This window comes from Salarias fasciatus, unplaced genomic scaffold (assembly GCF_902148845.1).
Source record: "Salarias fasciatus unplaced genomic scaffold, fSalaFa1.1, whole genome shotgun sequence".
Lineage (NCBI taxonomy): Eukaryota > Metazoa > Chordata > Actinopteri > Blenniiformes > Blenniidae > Salarias > Salarias fasciatus.
In genome coordinates, this window is record NW_021941271.1 from 32,356 (window position 1) to 49,680 (window position 17,325).

General features: G+C 43.3%; 1 protein-coding gene across 1 annotated transcript; it reads right to left on the reverse strand.

Annotated features, from left to right (window-relative positions):
• Positions 1-217: 217 nt before the first annotated feature.
• LOC115384657 (zinc finger protein 644-like) lies at positions 218-10,641 on the reverse strand. Its single transcript, XM_030086893.1, has 6 exons — positions 10,542-10,641; positions 5,665-8,268; positions 4,151-4,708; positions 1,491-1,613; positions 1,189-1,285; positions 218-365 (listed from the first exon to the last, which is right to left on the reverse strand). The coding sequence occupies exons 1-6, from the start codon at positions 10,639-10,641 to the stop codon at positions 218-220; spliced, it is 3,630 nt and encodes a 1,209-aa protein (XP_029942753.1).
• Positions 10,642-17,325: the final 6,684 nt, after the last annotated feature.

The following is a 17,325-nucleotide window of genomic DNA, read 5'->3' on the forward strand; positions in this document are numbered from 1 at the left end:
GACAAAGCATATTAAAATATCCAAAAGACAAGTCCTGTGCTGGCGTAAATGCTAAAAAATAACCTTATATAATATTATTCAGTCAGTAATTTGGATTATTTGTGATGCATTACTATTAGCATTTGCAGGAACAATCTATAGATAGAAATATTGTGATAAATCAGATGGAAAGCATGAGATTGTGCTTGAATAGCCCTCTAGACCGTCCCTGTGCTGGTCAGACATGCTGTCTCGGGTGGAGGCCGAGGACCTCCACCATCCTGGACCCTGAGTGTGGCACGGTGCTGTGCAGAAGGTGCCTCTGTAAGTGCTTGATCCAGTCCTCCTGGACTGAGGAGGGACCCTGGAAGATCAGGTCACAAAATCTGCAGAGACACAACAAAGGGACAAATCTTCCAAAACTATTTCTTCCTGGATGAGGTCTTTAATCTGTCCTATTGAATCCTGGTCTGGGAGGACTTAAACAAGCACGTCCACATGGGAGACAGTGTTCTCCATTGTTAATGTTTGGAGTGGTGTGTGTGCGATGTGTGTGTGGTCTCATTCAAAAACAATCAGCAGCAGCCACTAGTATGCGGGTGTGGAGTGCAGAGTTGCAGGTGTCTTCATGTTAATTCATGAATGCTACATCCATTGCTTTTCATCTTTGTGGTGTCCAGCTTGTCTGGTTTCAACCAACATTCCAGCACATTTCTGTTCTATCCAGACTTTTTGTTTACTTTAAAAACAAACAATAAAACAAAAAAAGCCACCTTGCTCTCCTGTAATACTGACTTCAGCCACTAGAGGGTGAAATTCATAATAAAGGTATAGTTTGTATAACATTCTCATGCCCACTTTTGGCTTGAATTAAATGTAATTTTGTTACATGTAACTGAATGAACAACTGATTTGATACTGGAAACGAAGATGAATCTATTATAATGTTTTTGTTTGTTTTGTTGTTAAATCGGACCCACATAAGAACGTCCCAAAGTCCTGTCCAGTCAAGCATCTAGATGGCAGAAAGTTCTTCCACTAATGAGGACAATATTAAACTATCCTACATGCAGTGTCTAGAATCACTGTTTCTTGCAGTCTTCTTGTTTAATTATTGGTCCTGTACACATTCCAGGCACCTACACCAGAGCGATCTCTTACTTTGTGTTTAATCAGAGAAAACTCAGTTTCCTGCACAACGCTCCGTACCTGCAGGTGAATGTGTGTATCTCAGTATTCAGAGGAGGTAAAATCTTCTCTTTTAGTCCAGGCCTTGGTCTTGCTTTCTTCTTCACATAATCATAGCCTAGGAAATAAAACACCACAGGTTTATCTTTACATATCAAGTTATCACTGTGCTGGAGCTTTACTGAATAATCCCAAACCTAGAGAGTCTTTAAAGGCAGGATTTGTTATTTTCTATGAAGATATCATTCAGAGTGACAGACTAATTTCTAATTTTATACAAAGGCAGCATGCATTTTTAAAAGATTTGTTTCAACGGAGCGTACCTGGATGTTGAAAAGCGGCCATCCTCTTTCTGTGTGCGTACGCCTGAAGCTGAGCCCTGAGCCGGGGAGAGCTGGGGGAGGTGCCGCTACACTCAACCCAAACCTTCCCAGAATCCAACCCGCCTGAAATGGAACGCATTGAGAAAACGTGTGATTGCATTTCCAATTTGTGGAGACAGTTCATGAGACACAATCGAAGGTGCAGGACCAGGTAGAGATCCGCACGAAGCACTCCACCAAGTGTTTTGGAGCTCATGAAGTAATTTTATTATCAAGACAAACTGTTACTCCCAGCGTGCGCTAAAGTCTTCTTCCACCTGGTTCCTTTCTAAGCATCTGATTTGCACTCTCCTGTTTGCAAAGTGTTGCTGGTAAAGTTTAACACAATTTTGTGTCTTCAGGGGGGCTATTTTCACATGCAATACACCACCTCAGGAGAATCACAAAAGATTCATAAAACACACACACACACACACACACACACACACACACACACACACACACACACACACACACACACACACACAAAATCACAGGTTTGTTCCTTCCGTGACAGAAAGCTGGCAATGACTGGCAACACCGCTGTGCAACGCTGCCTGTTCGTAAAAATCTGGAAAACTGGTGACGGTGAGGCAGAAAAGCAGAAGAATACATTAAAAAGTAAAGAATTCCTCTTTATGGCTTAAAGATGAGCCGAATGACTGATGGAGAAGACTTTTCTGCCAGAAAAGGTGTCTTAATGTAATAATGACAACGTTAACACTACACAATGCGTCACGTGTGTCATAGATATCATAGGTTTTTTTCAACCTATGATATCTATGACGACAAATTGAATTGATGGCATAAGCTACTGTAAAACAGTTAGAGATTCCAGGGGGGATCTTTAAATGTCAACCAGATGCTGAAGACAAACAGCATTAGAAGCACCTGGCAGGCACAACAGGAACACGATGAAGATATCCGCCTGGCTCAACGACAACTGATGTGATTTCAAATCTTCACCAGCATCGTTCTTGGTACATGACTCAAAGTTTGATTTGGACAGACATTAAACAAAAGTGTGCACACGCTCAGATGATAGGCTTCCAGCTCAACATCAAGGGGATGCCATGATTTTTTAATATGAACTTCAAAAGCACTTTGGCGACATCCTGTTTACCGCCCACCCCCCAAACAAATAAAATGATGAACTTTTTTCCCATTGTTTAGCTGGATTACACAGGCAGTACAATACTGTGCAAAGGTAAAGAAGTAAGGATCAAATAGTAGGACTTTTTTAAAGGTACATATAAGGCATATAAGACATTAGGCAAACAAATTTCTATGCTGTGTAGAATAAATTCAAATTCTTGTACAATCAAATATTGTGAATAAAAATTTTTTAATATCGCTGTCAAAATTCATTTCAACTAAATTAACGTCATTGGTAATTCCCCACACACGTTACGGTGTGTGAAAAGTAAAACCGGGCGGTTACACACAGCAGGGGAGGACATGTGCAACTGCTACAACGTGCTATTATTCCAATATAAAGAGCCATCAGGCGCTCCTGCTCTATTCATAACAATTAATAGAGTTTTGGTTTACATTTGTCTTTTGAAGGATTTTTTTCAGCCAGTAAAAGATGCATGCATATTTTTACTCGGAAAAAAAAAACAAAAAAAAAAAACCACATGGATGTTTTTCACTGGGGACCAATTTACTTTAAAAGGAACCCCTAGCTATATAGCAAAACGCTCTAATTGGCCTCTCAAACTGAAATGCACTACGATGAACACATTAAACTTTTTTTTTTCATTTCTGCTTTTTTTTTTGTCACTGGGTTCTATCAATCATTGAAACTGGAGCAAAGTCTGAACCAAAGACACAGAAGTAGGCTTCATTCAGCCGAACCTACGGTGAACACATGACTCTGACTCAAAAGGAAACAGGAAGTTCGAGTGCTAGACTATTTAAGGTGTAAGATTTAGTTAACAAAATAAGACACTTTTATCGACATGAAAGGACATGAGAATATAGACTGGGACCAGGGTCAGGAGAATCTGGACTGGGACCAGGACCAGGGTCAGGAGAATCTGGACTGGGACCAGGACCAGGGTCAGGAGAATCTGGACTGGGAGTCATGACACTTAAAACATTGTTCTTATTGTCCTTCTACTGAGCATGTGCAGAACTACAGTTTACTATGGCCATGATCTTCAGGACCAGGACCAGGACCAGGACCAGGACCAGGACCAGGACCAAAGGTGCATTTTCACTGGCTACGAGCAACATTGCCATGTAAACAATCACCCAACATGTGGTGAAATCATTGCTGTGCAAACGGGGTCTCAGAATTAGATCTTTGACAGCAGTTTGGTTGATTTTCTGGAGCAAATATGACCTTTTTTCATTCACAGTGAAGAAGACGTCACGATGGTCACACTGAGCTGAGCACATAAATGAAATGTGGCTCGGAGCATACAGTTTCAGCTGCAGTGGGACAATATAAAAAACAATCCAACTTGGTCGTCTCAATGTTCTATCTAAATTGTTTACAGCATTCCAGCAGTTCCCATTTTTAAATTGTTATTATATAAATGTGAAAGTTTTCTTAGACGAACAGGATCTTTGTGTGCATGAAAACATAACCCCCCCCCCCATTCAAGACTCCATACCATGCATCCAGCTGGGGTCAGCACTGGCCTCCTCCACGCAGTTTTGGGTCATTGCACACATCATCTTGTTCACATGGGTTTGCTGGTTGCTTGTCGCGCCAAGCTTCACTCGTACTTGTTCTGTTTTAAGCAGCTCCACTAAAGTGCTTTCTCTTTGTGCGTCTACCGGTAGTGTCTTCCACTCTGCCAAGGCGTCTTCCTCCTGTTTGGGAACAAAGCTGTCCAACGCTGGAAGTGGGCCACTAACCCCACGTGGGCTTTTCACTGGGACGTCTGTCTGCGACAGGAACGAGCCACCGCCGAGCTTCTGAGAGGCTGAAAGTCGTGATGCCGCGTGGCTTTTGTTGAGGACCTGGAGAATATTTCGATGTTCCTTTTTGTCCTTCAGCAGTTGGTTGAGGATGCACAGTGGAGACTTGCTGCCGGTGCTGCTGCTGATAGCACGTTTGCCTACATGTTTCAGATGTCCTCTCACGTGGTTAGAAAGGCCGGTCTTGGTTTCAAACCAACACCAGCACAGGGGGCATTTGTGTTCTCCTTGGCTTTCTGTCGTCACGGCTGCAACGAATCACAAAGTTTATCAAAATCAATGACAGATTGAAACACCGAACTGGCACTTCAATAATGTACTATTTCAGAATTCAGTGCATTTTATAGAATAGAATAGAACAGAATAGAATACAATAGAATAGAATAGAACATAATAGAATAGAATAGAATAGAAAAGAAAGACTTAATCCCAGAGGGAACATTTTGAAGTTATAACAGCTATTGTCACTGTTAGTTCAATACATGAGCAGTGGTGCATAAGTCTGTTTCATGTTTACACAACGATGTGCATTTACAATAAAACAGCAAAAACACTGAAAACATTGTAATTCTCATGCCGGACCACTAGTGGGCGCTGCTGTTTGTTTTGGTAATGAAACCACTCACACATGTTGCAGTGAACAATGTGCTATAAACAGAAATGGATTAAGACCTGACCTGACCTGACCAACACATGAGGAGATGACTCAGACTGTTTCAGAAGCACTGAATGGATGGATGGCTGAAGAGATTATGGACAGATGGATGGATGGATGGATGTATGATGGATGGATGGATGTTAGATGGATGGTTGGATGGATGGATGGATGTTAGATGGATGGTTGGATGAATGTATGAATGGATGGATGGATGGATGGATGGTTGGAAGGATGGAGATGAAGCTCAAACGTGGCCATTTCTGGTCAGACTGATGTGAGGCCCTGCTGTGTGTCTTATGTGAAGACACACACACACACACACACACACACACACACACACTGAGCAGGTCTGCCATGCTGTCCTGTCCATCATCTGCACACACGCCTGGCTCATGCATCACACTGTAAAGCTTTATCACCAATGATTTATTATCAGAAGCATCAGGTGTTTATTTTGCAGTGTAAAGGGACTCAACACCAACAAAGCTCCATCTTGGTGAAAAAGGGTTTCAGGTTTAACTTCTCTATTTCCACAGCTGAGCTCACCTTTTTTGATTTCTCCCGTGCTGATGCGTCTGTGGACACGCTGCCGATGGTCTCGCTGCCGATGGTCTCGCAGCGCCACCTGCTCCGGTGAAACCACGTGCCGTGCGTTGTAGCTCAAGCCCGCCCGGTGAAGGTGCCCACGCACGTGGTTGGAAAGGCCCACTCCGGATTTGAACTTGGCGGGGCAGTACGGACAGGGCTTCTGTTCTTCCCCCGGCGTTTGGAGGACGTCACCCGGAGGCGTACCGCAGGATTCTGAGGACTCATCACAGGCTGCGGCTTCCTCATACTCCTCCTTGATTGTGAGCTGCTCCACATCGCTGCAGTCTTCGTCTCCATCATCCTCATCCTTGAGTGCGTGGGGGCTTTGGTACTGGGCTGAAAAACTCTGCCTCTTTCTGAAATACCTCAGAGTGTATGGGTTCCTTTCATTCTCACTGCTTTCCAAGAAGCCGCCTGTAGCTTCGCTGGTACAATCACTGAGGTTATCGCCGCCCTCACAGCCTCTTTCCAACTCCCTAACTGCACACTGTTTCTTCAGCCTCTGGCTAAGCCTAGGTAAGATTTTACCATTCAGATTTTTAGGAGCCTTATGCGAAGGTGTTGACACGCTACTCATTGATGGGTAATTTTTGTTGGCTTGTGCTGGTAAGTCTCCGATCGCCAGGTCATTCTTGCTTCCTCGACTGAGCATCTGGTCTAATTTAAGCTTCCTGGCTGACAGTGAAATATCTGCACTTGTAGGACAGTGTGCGCGCTTGGAGCTGCCAAAAGCCTCGTGGTCATTGTTCTCAGCATCTTCTCCCGCACAGGTGAGATCGGTTGCCACGTCTAATTTTTTTACCGGTTGTAGGAGTAATCTTCCATACCGGTCGATCCTCCACGAAGAAGGCGACAGTGTGGGTTCGGTGAGGCTGAATTTAGGAGAATTTAGGGTTTTGTCTGCAGACTTTTCAACGTGTTTTTCCTCCTTTTTGTGGGAGAAACGAGAGAAACAAATCTGTTCTTCAACCAAATTGAATTTTAATCCAGCAAATTTTTTGTGGCTGACAAAACTTTCATCCGAATGTCTCTCTACTTTGCCTCCACTCAAACAAAAACCCTTTTCCCCGTCAGACGTGACATTTTTCACAGCGTCTCCTGGAGCCTGGGCCTGGTGCGTGTCGAGGTGTTCGAGGAGCAGGTGGTCTTCCAGCGTCTGCTGCGTCAGAGTCATGAAGTTACATTCCTGGCAGAAGTAGTAGTGCTTCACATTATTCTGCACTTTGGCACGCTGGACCAGGATTTTCGGGCAGTTGCAGGCAGATCCGCGCGTCGCGCACTCCACCGCAGCGTTCCTGCCGCCAAATTTGCCCTTTTTCAGACATTTGATCTCCCCCACAAGTTGTTCCAGCCTGTCTCGGTGAATAACGATGTGCCTCACGAGGGAGCCGCTATCACAGAACAAACGCCCACACTGCCTGCATACAAAGGGCTGCGAAAGCTTCTCACTGTTCACCTGATTATGCTGGCCTAAATGATACATCATATGTCTATGGAAATGCCTTTTTTCCTTGAAATTAACATTGCATATTGTGCATGAGAAGAAAAGTGGATCTCGCTCGAGTTGCTCCGTCTCCAACTGTTCCACTTTTGGACTAACATTGCTTTCATCTTCAGGGTCATTTTCTTCATTACAGCCTTCCTGTGCTGTGCTATAAATACGGCACACACAGTCTGAAGCAATGTTCCTGGAAAGGTCTCTGAATGGCATAACTGCATATTTAATATCAGCTTGTATACGCACAGATTCATCTTTGTTGCCAGAATCAACATTTCCAGCATGGGTGCTGAAGTTGTGCTTCTCTCGACAGTCCGCCGTGCCTTTGGAGCCGTGCCCGTCGTCTCCTTGGTGCATCACGTCGGTCTCCGGCCTTCTGTCGTGGTGCAAAACGCATCCCCTTGCCGAATCCCCTCCATTTGCCTTGGCATTATCGTAATCATCCGAGGGGCTTCCTGAATACTCCACATCCCACCGAGAGCTTGTTTTTATTGTCTGTTTTGTCAGAGGTTGGCTAATGTGCGTTCGCCGGGCCCCGTCAGGTGACGGCGCCGAGCGGGCCAATTTAAGCTCCTTCTCCTCCATGTGAGACAGTGGCATGTTGACACCTGGCTGTGTGGCCGGTGTTTTTGCGACGGGCCTTGCTGTGCGCTTCCAAGCGTCTGATTGAAGCTCACCGGGTGGCGGCGACACCTCGGGGCTCGTGTCCTTCTCCGCGTGCCATGTGGCGTCCGGGACACTGTCGGATAAAACAGCGCCTTTGTTCAGGACACGGTGTACCTCTGAGGTGGGGTGTGAACCAGGTCCATTAACAAGTGTTCCTGAAGGCAATGAATTGCCTGCGCGGGGAACAGCGGGGACACTGCTGTATACAAATGGATTCGGCTGGGTTCCATTTAAAGGGTTTTCGTGTTCATCTGAGGACAGACCCGCAGCATTGTTCTTTAGGGAGGACGTGTGACTCTGTAATGGCTCCTGAGCACGACCTGGGCTGTCAGACGCACATTCCACGTCTTTGTGCACCTGAGCGTTTGTTTTCGGATCAGACGAAGCAGAGAGACTCTCTGAAAGAGAGAAAGAATCACACAAAACATTAAGAGTGCTTCATCCAACATGCAGCGGTTTTGGGTGCCATTCAAGACACTCCATATTTCTGATGTAAACTGCAACACTGGTGCACAACAGGTATAATAAAATTTACTCCCTTTTTTTCTCATTCACACTGCCGGGATGGCACTGTTGAAAAAAATTGTTTTTGGACTATTCCCACAGCTCTGTAAAATGAGAACGGCATTATTCTGTGCTGCATTATGATTTTCCAACACCCTCTTTCACCACTTCTATTCACAACAAACCCTGCTGTTAGCCCTGAATACCCTGGCGAGAATGCTTAATTATGTGCGCGTACCTCTGGGAGACAACCTTCATGCTTCCCCACCTAAAGTTCTCAGTCGTCTGCTAAAATTGACCAATTTCCATGGGAACAAAGTACACCTCCAATGAGATCATATTGCGTCTTATCACTCCGTGATGGTGCCAACGCGAATCCCAGCATGAGACTGTTGTTACTTGAATCCTGACAAATTGGCAGGCACACAATCTGTCGAAAACACAAACACAGACCCACACAAAGAAAACATACGCTTTTGCGCATACACACGGGCCGTCATGCTGAACCAAGACTGAATTTAACGCAAAAGAGTCCTGTTTTTTGATCATACTTATAGGAATAAACACATAAATTAAAGCTCGTTAGATGTTTGGCTTTTTATGTTTTTTAAATCACTCATATGTTGTCCACGGCTGATTTATTTCAAGGCCTATGCTCAGTGGATTTGACATCCGAGGGGCTGGTCGCTCTCAACAGGAAGCTGCATCGCTAACGAAGTGGTAAATTCAGTGTTAATGAGTGGCTTCACTGTTACCACCTCGGAGGTAAAACCTTCCGAGCTCCATATTCTCCCCATCTGTTGTGGTGTTAGAGGTTCAAAAGGGGAACAGACGCTCCGCATTTAAAGCAAACTTCACTGTTACCCCCAGACAGCAGGGTGGCAAGAGCCATCAAAATATCTTGCTGGAAAATGTGCAAGCCTCATTAACAGCCAACTAACTAACACAACTTGAAAAAAAAATCTTGTATATACATACTATATATATATATATATATATATATATATATATACATACATACATATATATACATACATATATATATATATATATATATATATATATATATATATATATATATATATATATATATATAGTATATACATACATATATATATTTATATATACACATACAGCTCAGTTGCACACATCCAAAGCTGATTAAATGGTCTGGTACATTAATTACCCAAAATGCTGTTTGAAACGCCATGTTTCAGTAAAGTGGAGCTTGTGGAAGGGGACAGTGCAGTTATTCTCAGAAGAAATAAACGGGCCTTCGATTGAAGAAGTGTAGCTCTACTGCACCAAACATCAACAAATCCCCAGGAAACATTGTGGGAATTTTACAATTTTGAGAAGCTGCAAAGATTGGAAGGCTGCAGGTTCAATTTGAAAATGACACAGAATGCAGCCTCTTCTGGCTTTAACGATTTAAAAAACACTCTGAGAATAAGTCTTGGTCTTGGACTGTTTGTGGTGGCTGAATGACTAAAAACAAGACAAATGTGTGTTTTAAGTGACATTTTCAAGCAATGTCCACAAGTTTCTGACTAAACCAAAGCAAAGTGGTCAAGGTACTTTGACAAAGACGTCAAATTTTTGTGTTTTTTAATTCTTAAACTTGTTAATCATAACCACATACACGGTTAATGACGTGAAGAGTCTCCTAAATGTCTTTGACTTGACCTTCACAAATCTGTGGTGAAATAAATCTGACAGCTTTTATGCATCAAAGACATTATGCTATTAAAAAAATAAAAGTTTGTTTGATTTTTGTCTATTGTTTTTCGTAATTACCGCCTCCAGTTGCAGTAAACAGAAGCAAAAATTGTTTCCACATTTTAACTTGTGTCAACCGATGTTAACAAAAACTGAGCCTCGTGAGCTTCCAAGCTGTTCCACTGCGTTGGATCCAACTGTCTAATGAAATGAATGCTCAATGGGCATTTCAGGAAGAAGGCCTGAACTGTCCCCGTCTGAGGTTGTGAGAGCTGCTGAAAATATCAGAGGGTCAACAGCTTGTCTTTGCTGCACTGGCGGAGTCCGGAGGTCAAGTGTCGTTTTCAGACCTATCACTGCAATCTGGCCATTATTGTTCTCTGTGTTTCCAGAACCGTCTAAGTAACAATGCTGGAACCTGTGACACAGTGTGAAGGTGACAGCCTACCTTCGCTGTCATTTCTCATGTGCCGGGCAACCCTCAGGAACAGGTAGCTGAAGTGTGAAATTCTCAGGCTGATGTGGCGAAGGGAGCTGGCGGTAGACATACATGGTGTAAAGAACCGGGGCTCATACGCACATTACTGCACATAATGGTATGGATGTTATATACCAGTGAGGTAATGGGTCCGGGCTGATGACGGTAGGTGTTGGAGGACACTTTTGCTCAAGTCTTTGATTTTTAAACACGGCAGAAATTGGGTGATGTATTTTGATAAAAACTGCTATCAGGGTTACATTGCATGCGTAAATTCTTGGGAGCTGATCTACATACTGAAAGATGAGCAAAATACTTAAAGTCTATGCTTTACGATTAATTACAGTGCGATGCATTATGAAGCCTCAGACCTGATTAGTGACATAAAACTTTAAATTGTGTCCACAAATCACTATTTTATGTCCAAAAAATCATTTCATGGTCAAGTAATAGTATTTCATCACCTCGATTTAGTTTTTCAAGGTCTCATTGTGGTCTCATTTTCTGGCCACAATATCAAGTTTTATTGCAGAAATCAGGTCTAGAAAACACTTGAGTTGTTTGTGATTACTTCTTTTACTACATTTGAAAAGAGGATGTGATCTTTCAGCAGGGATGCTGCTGGTGTGACAGCATTTCCTCAAACTTCTGCAGACGTTAGAATGAGATATTTTAGATCTGTTGGTTTCAATGTATTTCTTTTTTTTTTTTTTTTTTTTTTTTTGGCAAAATTCATATTTAACTTTCCTAAATCCAGTTTATTTGACAATTTTCTCCACCAACACTTCCGTGAGGAGTGTCTGGTGTCAGTTATTGAGGTTTGCTTTTTGTTTCTGAATCTTTAAGCGGGGCAATGCTTGCTACGTCTCCCTCCATGAAATTTCCACCATATCTTTTGTGATGCGTCTTCCTTCCCCCCTCGTCGGGTTCAGTTGTGATAAATTGGGGGAATCATCCAGGTTAAATTCAAAACCTAACCCTCGGCAGAGCATATTGATTGCTGAGTTACTGAGTTGCTTGGGGATAGTTGGGCAGCTATAATCAATTTCAGGCATGGTGCAGTTTGTTTTTCATCAGGTTCCAGCAAATCCTTTAAAACAACAACTACAACAACCAAAACCCTCAACATTACCCAAAGCATAAATGCAGCTACGCTGCAAAGTTCCGGTGTATTCTCCACTTTTATTAGCGAGTCAAAACCAGGCTAAAATTCTAATGGCTCATAAACTGTCACCTCACAGCAAGTCTCTCTGCTGTCTGGTTTCTGTCCTGCTTTTGCGAGGACATTGCATGTTCTGCAGGTACCAAATGTGCTTCCTGAAGACTCAGACAGATGATGGTGAATCTGCAAAAGTCTATCCTCTTGTGATGGTTGCACTGGCCCAGTTTAGGTTCTTCTGCTTGTTTTTGACTTTCCTGCTTCGTGTTTCCGGCTCCCTGCTTCCTGTCATGTCATCGCGTCACTACGTACGAGGGAACGCAGGGCAGAACCAATAATCCCCCGTTTAATCCGCTCCGCTGTCAGTAGCTGTGTATATGAGACACGGAGCGGACTATCAGCTGACATAGACCACCTCGTACAATCAGATAAGAAAGACAATCCGCTTCACGGGTGTTTATATGACACATTTACAATCCGCTTCACCTTACAATCTGATTATACGGAGGATTTCTGGGCCCATGTAAACGTGGCCACTGTGTACTGCGATGAACCTGAAGGGGTTACCAGTCAACAGCAGAACGATTCACCAGTTCACTCCACATGCATCTCTTTGGACAGTCAGATGGACCTAAAGTACCCGGAGAACATGCAAACCCCACAGAGAAAAGGACTGGGACTCAGGAACTTCTTGCAATGAGCCAAGAGTGCACAGCCCGATCCCAGCGAGCAGCTTTGTATGAACAGACTCATTGGAAATATGTTTGGATTCTGCCTTCACAACTGAACAGCTTGTAGCTGACGCAGTCAGGATGTAGGAATGCAATACTTTGAATTTGTTTTCCTCGATGGTGTCTGATCTGAAGGGATTCATATGGTTGGATGTTTATTAATTGCTTGTAAACAACTGGTGCTTTTCCATTACAGTTTTAGCACTTCTCCTCCCAGCTTGACTCAGCTTCGGTCATTCTCCATCACAACAGAGCACCACCTCGGCGTGGGTGGAGAAGCTCCTTGTTGTGCAACTTGCTGCGGGTCACTCCTTCTAGCTCAATCCTCCATCAGTCGCCAGACTGAGAGATGTCTGCACCTGGTCACTGGTCCACGGGGCTGATTTCGGTGCTTCCATCTCTGATCCAGATCGTTAGCAAGCAAGCATAAAACTTGGTAAGGATGGATGTTACAGCAATATCATACATTTAAAATGTCTAATTTTTCTGACCGCAGGAGTTTGATCGAATCAGATTCAGAAACATCCGTCTCCTTGGCTGCAGTAATATCACATGTGCATATCACATGAATGTCGCTGCCAGATCCTACAGACAGTCCGGACATAAATAGCAGTCAGCAGTCATCTCAGCGCACATGCCCGTTGTTTAAGTTAGACTTTCTGCTGTCATGAGGAATACAGAGCGAAACAAGCAGAGCCTTGTGTGAAGCATGTCGCTGAGAGTGATTGTGTCCACCAGTGTTTGGCCTCACTTTAATGCTTTGGCAAACCAGGGATCACAAGGGGGATTCAGCCCCCAGCAATCTGGGAGACGGCTCCAACGAAAAAAGAAGCTCTGAATTAACCCGGTCCCTCGGTGCCGGCGCACATTTGTCTTTCTCAATCTGACTGTATATATGGGAACTGGACGCCCTGACGAGCCATGAAGATAAAGTTTATGCGAAGTTTAGTGCTTTTAACAAGTCACTGGGGAAACTGTGTCGATTTCTACGCAGCTGCTTTAATAACCAGCGTGTTCCAGCTTTTCAAAATCCAGTGTTTACTGGTTTTTCTCATTTTACACCACCGTAAAATGAAATGTCTTGGGGTTTTGGGCAAGTAATCAGTCAAGAGATAAATATATATGAAGAAACAAACAGTGAATGAGAATCAAGTTAATCTGTTTTTATTTCTTATTGGACAATTTCCGGCTGGAACTCATGGTGTCATTAAGGTCAGATGCGCTGATTGACCGGGGAAGAAGTTTTTGGTTCTGCAGGCTTGCAAGGCTGCAGATGTCCGAGCAGATTCCTTCTTTCCTGCTCAGCCGAAGACCCGGGGTGGCAGCACAGTGGAGACGGCACTAAAGACCAACTGAGACCAGTCAGCCAAACTCTTTCAACTGCTGGAGCTGTCTGTGTGGATCAACCGCCAACCTCACATTCCTCCGCCACTGCCTTTTGCTGGAGAGATGCCTAAACGAGGGGGGCGGAGGGCCTTTGGTCCCTCAAGTACTGCACTACACAACTTCCCGAGTTAATGGGATGTATTGATTTATTTGACACAATGTGAATTTATGAAGCTGCCTCTTTAGTGTGAGAGTATCAAAGCGTGGCTCAAAACAAACAGACAGAGATTCAGCTTGACACTCCAGTAATTCCAAGGTGAGTATGTTCTCTCAGTGAAGGTGCCACAATGGAAAAAAAAGAAGAAGGAAAACACACACACACACACACATGCACACACACACACACACTCGCAGCTTTAAGTTCTTTTCTATCTTCACCTTTCTTAGCCCTGCAGTTACCCGTGGTATCAAACAGCAGAAACACGGGAGTCAAATTAGCAATACACCGCCAAATTTCACTCTTCCTTGAGTGGAAAAAAAAAAAAAAAAAGTGAAAACCCCCACAATTGCACCTTCATAAAACACCATAAATTTCAGAAATTTGCACAGGAGAGAAGGAAAGTGACAGTGTCTTTCACACAACGCCGTTGTCAGGATTACGCACTCTTTTATCCCACTGAATTCTTGTCACCCAAAGGTCATTTCCATAATAATGGCCTCCATTCTCCCTAATGGGATTTCGCCTGTGATTATGTATGCCAGCATCTTGTGCCGACACTATCAGCCCTGTCATCATGAATTGCACAAATGTAATTACACAAAGCCTTTGATAACTAAACAATGTAATTTACTGCTTGAGTGAAAATATATATTTGAGTTATCTGACTCAAATTACGCACTAAAGGAAGAAATACGAGTACCATAGGCGGTGCGTTGCCAAGGAAATTGTGTTCTTTGTAGTAAGAACAAATTAGATGGAAATGCATGCTTTAGCAACAAGAATGTGTGTGTACATTGAAGCCATTGAAGAAAAGATTCACAGCTAAGTATTACCAGAAGTGGTAGCTTCAAGAAAGTCTTTAACATTTTGTTCATGTGCACCTTTCTGTATTCTTTTTTTTTTTTTTTTTTTTTTTAATCCCAGGAATTCAGTGAGACTTCCACCTGTCCACCAAACACAGAACCGGAGCCTTTTAGCTTAGCCTAGCATCCAGTCTGAAAATACAGAGGGTAATAAATTATTGCTTGAGAACATTATGTATGAGGGAAATGTCCTCGGGGAACATCCACATCATGTTCCAGAAATACGAACGCCTCACTGAAAACGGCATTGACACTCATAACAATGTTAATAACTAGAAAACTCGCCTTGGAACAAGACAAACCTTACAGGTGTTTCTCATGTCTTTTCCAAACAATGGCATATTTCCTTCAGTGGTATTGACTGAACACTTTACCCACATAGGTCAAAGAGCATCGCAGGTTAAATGTCAAAGGTTTAACACGAGTCCCATGGAGGAGGGATTGAACACTGAAGAAAGCTAATGAGAGTTCATAAAGTTTAGTTGAGCAGGTTCTGTAAATGTGACATTGTCCCTACATGACACGATAAATCAACAATTATCTCATATTGATTTATATGGTGGTCATCCATGGTCTTAAATGAACAAAGCCTTCATTAAGGCTCAGAAACAACAGGAACAAATACTGACGAGACATGGTGAAAACATGACAATCATCTAATGCTCATTAATTTAGAGGCAAGATGCCACATTTTAAGACAGAAAACACTAATATAAAAGAAGGTGTCTTCATCACCCAGCCACACTGGGTTTAGCTAATCAATACTGAACTCCTCAACCAATGCCAAAACATCAGCAGTGGCGAGTGAAGCCTTCGTCAGGCAGAAGTGGCGTTTGGTTGAGCTCCGATCCTTTTCTTGTGTGATTTCATGGAACGTGGCTTCCTGAAAGCTGTGTGGGATTCAGCTGTCAGCATCAGTCAGTAACACGGCGTCAAACTCACCCATGGCGCAACTTGGTCAAAGCCGACGGGTCTCTTCCAGCAGTCCTTCCTGAAATTAAAATTAAAAAAAAAAGAGGACAACAAAAACATAGAAACCGCATTAAAAGTCAGTTCACAAAACACCATTTTCAAGTGAAAACACAAAACTTTTGTTGTGTTTTTGTGTGTCTGTCTGCATGAAAACAGTGCTCACAGCCACTGAAAACACAACTTTAATAACAATATGAATGTACGAGTTCTACCATTGGTAGTGTTCAGTGTTTTGTTCTCTGCAGTGTGTGTGTATGTGTGTGTGTGCGTGCGTGTGCATGCGTGTGTGTGCGGTTTCATCACACAAACAACAGCACCCACTAGTGGTCCAGCTAGAAAACTGCATGCTGTTGCTGTGTGTTTCTGTGTAAACAGAGCTCGTTTTCATAACATTGCCGTGTGAACGCAAAAACCAAACACAAAACGAAGCATTTTCTTTTGAAACGCGACACCTCAGAATCTGGTCAAACTGGCAAGAGATCCAGAAGATTCTTTCTGAATCTGTCAAAGCAGAAACGAAATAAAAATAAAACTTCTTTGAGACTAGAGACACAGACCGAACCTAAAAAAAAGAGCGATCTCTTCAAGCTGTCCATAACAAACTTCTGGGTCCCCTCAACTAAAGACAGAGGGAGTGAGCACAACGGCTGTGATGGTAGATTTACTGATAAAAAAAGGTGAAGCGAGAACATTGGGAGTGATAAAAGGGGACAGGGAGCGAGTGACAGTTGGGTTAAGACAGAAGTCATGTTCAATAGCAGGTAGAAACATCAAACAGCGAGTTCACAGGCAACCCATGCAACCTTGTCTTGAAGGAGGATTTTCTGTTGTGTGGAGTAGATTATATCTGTTCAAGCTGCTGACACGGCCTCATTTGCTGCCCGTAGTGTTGGAGGGGGATTAAACGATATAAACTTTAAAGCTTTAAACAATACCTTTCAAAATTAAATGGATTAAGGGAGGGATGTCTGATGGGGATTTCCCAAGGCTTTGTTAGTTTTAAACTCTACTCCTTAAAAAAAAAAATAAAATAAAGGAGGAAGAAGGGGAAAGAGAGAGAGAAAGAAAACACACAGCAGTTAGAAATTTCTCAGGCATGTGGCCGTTTTAATGAGGCTGCTCTCACGTTGAGTAGGGCAGTGGGCACCAGGAGAGCTGCCAGAGCAGATGGCTCTCATAAACATCATATCTGCTCTGTTTAGATACATGACTTCTCATCTCCCAACACTGAGAGGAAAACAAACCCCGGCCATCACCGCGAGCGCTACCCACTTGCCTGCTTTTTTGGCAGACAGCACCGGCTTGTTGAAAATGGCACATTTCCATTTCCTAGCATTTTTCTCCTTCATAGCAATATGCATGAGCTCGCGCAATTGATATACATAACCTCTAATCTGCTATAAGTATGCAGAGGAGATGCAGTGATTGCGGCAGCGGGTATTTTTGTTTAGTGGCAGTTAGAATTTTGACTTTTATTAAATGC

Coding starts and splice junctions, on each gene's coding strand:
- LOC115384657 (XM_030086893.1), bottom strand. CDS start 10,641: ATGTCTACCGCCAGCTCCCTTCGCCACATCAGCCTGAGAATTTCACAC. Junction 1,286..1,490: donor GGCCGCTTTTCAACATCCAG/GTACGCTCCGTT, acceptor TTTATTTCCTAG/GCTATGATTATGTGAAGAAG. Junction 366..1,188: donor ATACACACATTCACCTGCAG/GTACGGAGCGTT, acceptor GTGTCTCTGCAG/ATTTTGTGACCTGATCTTCC.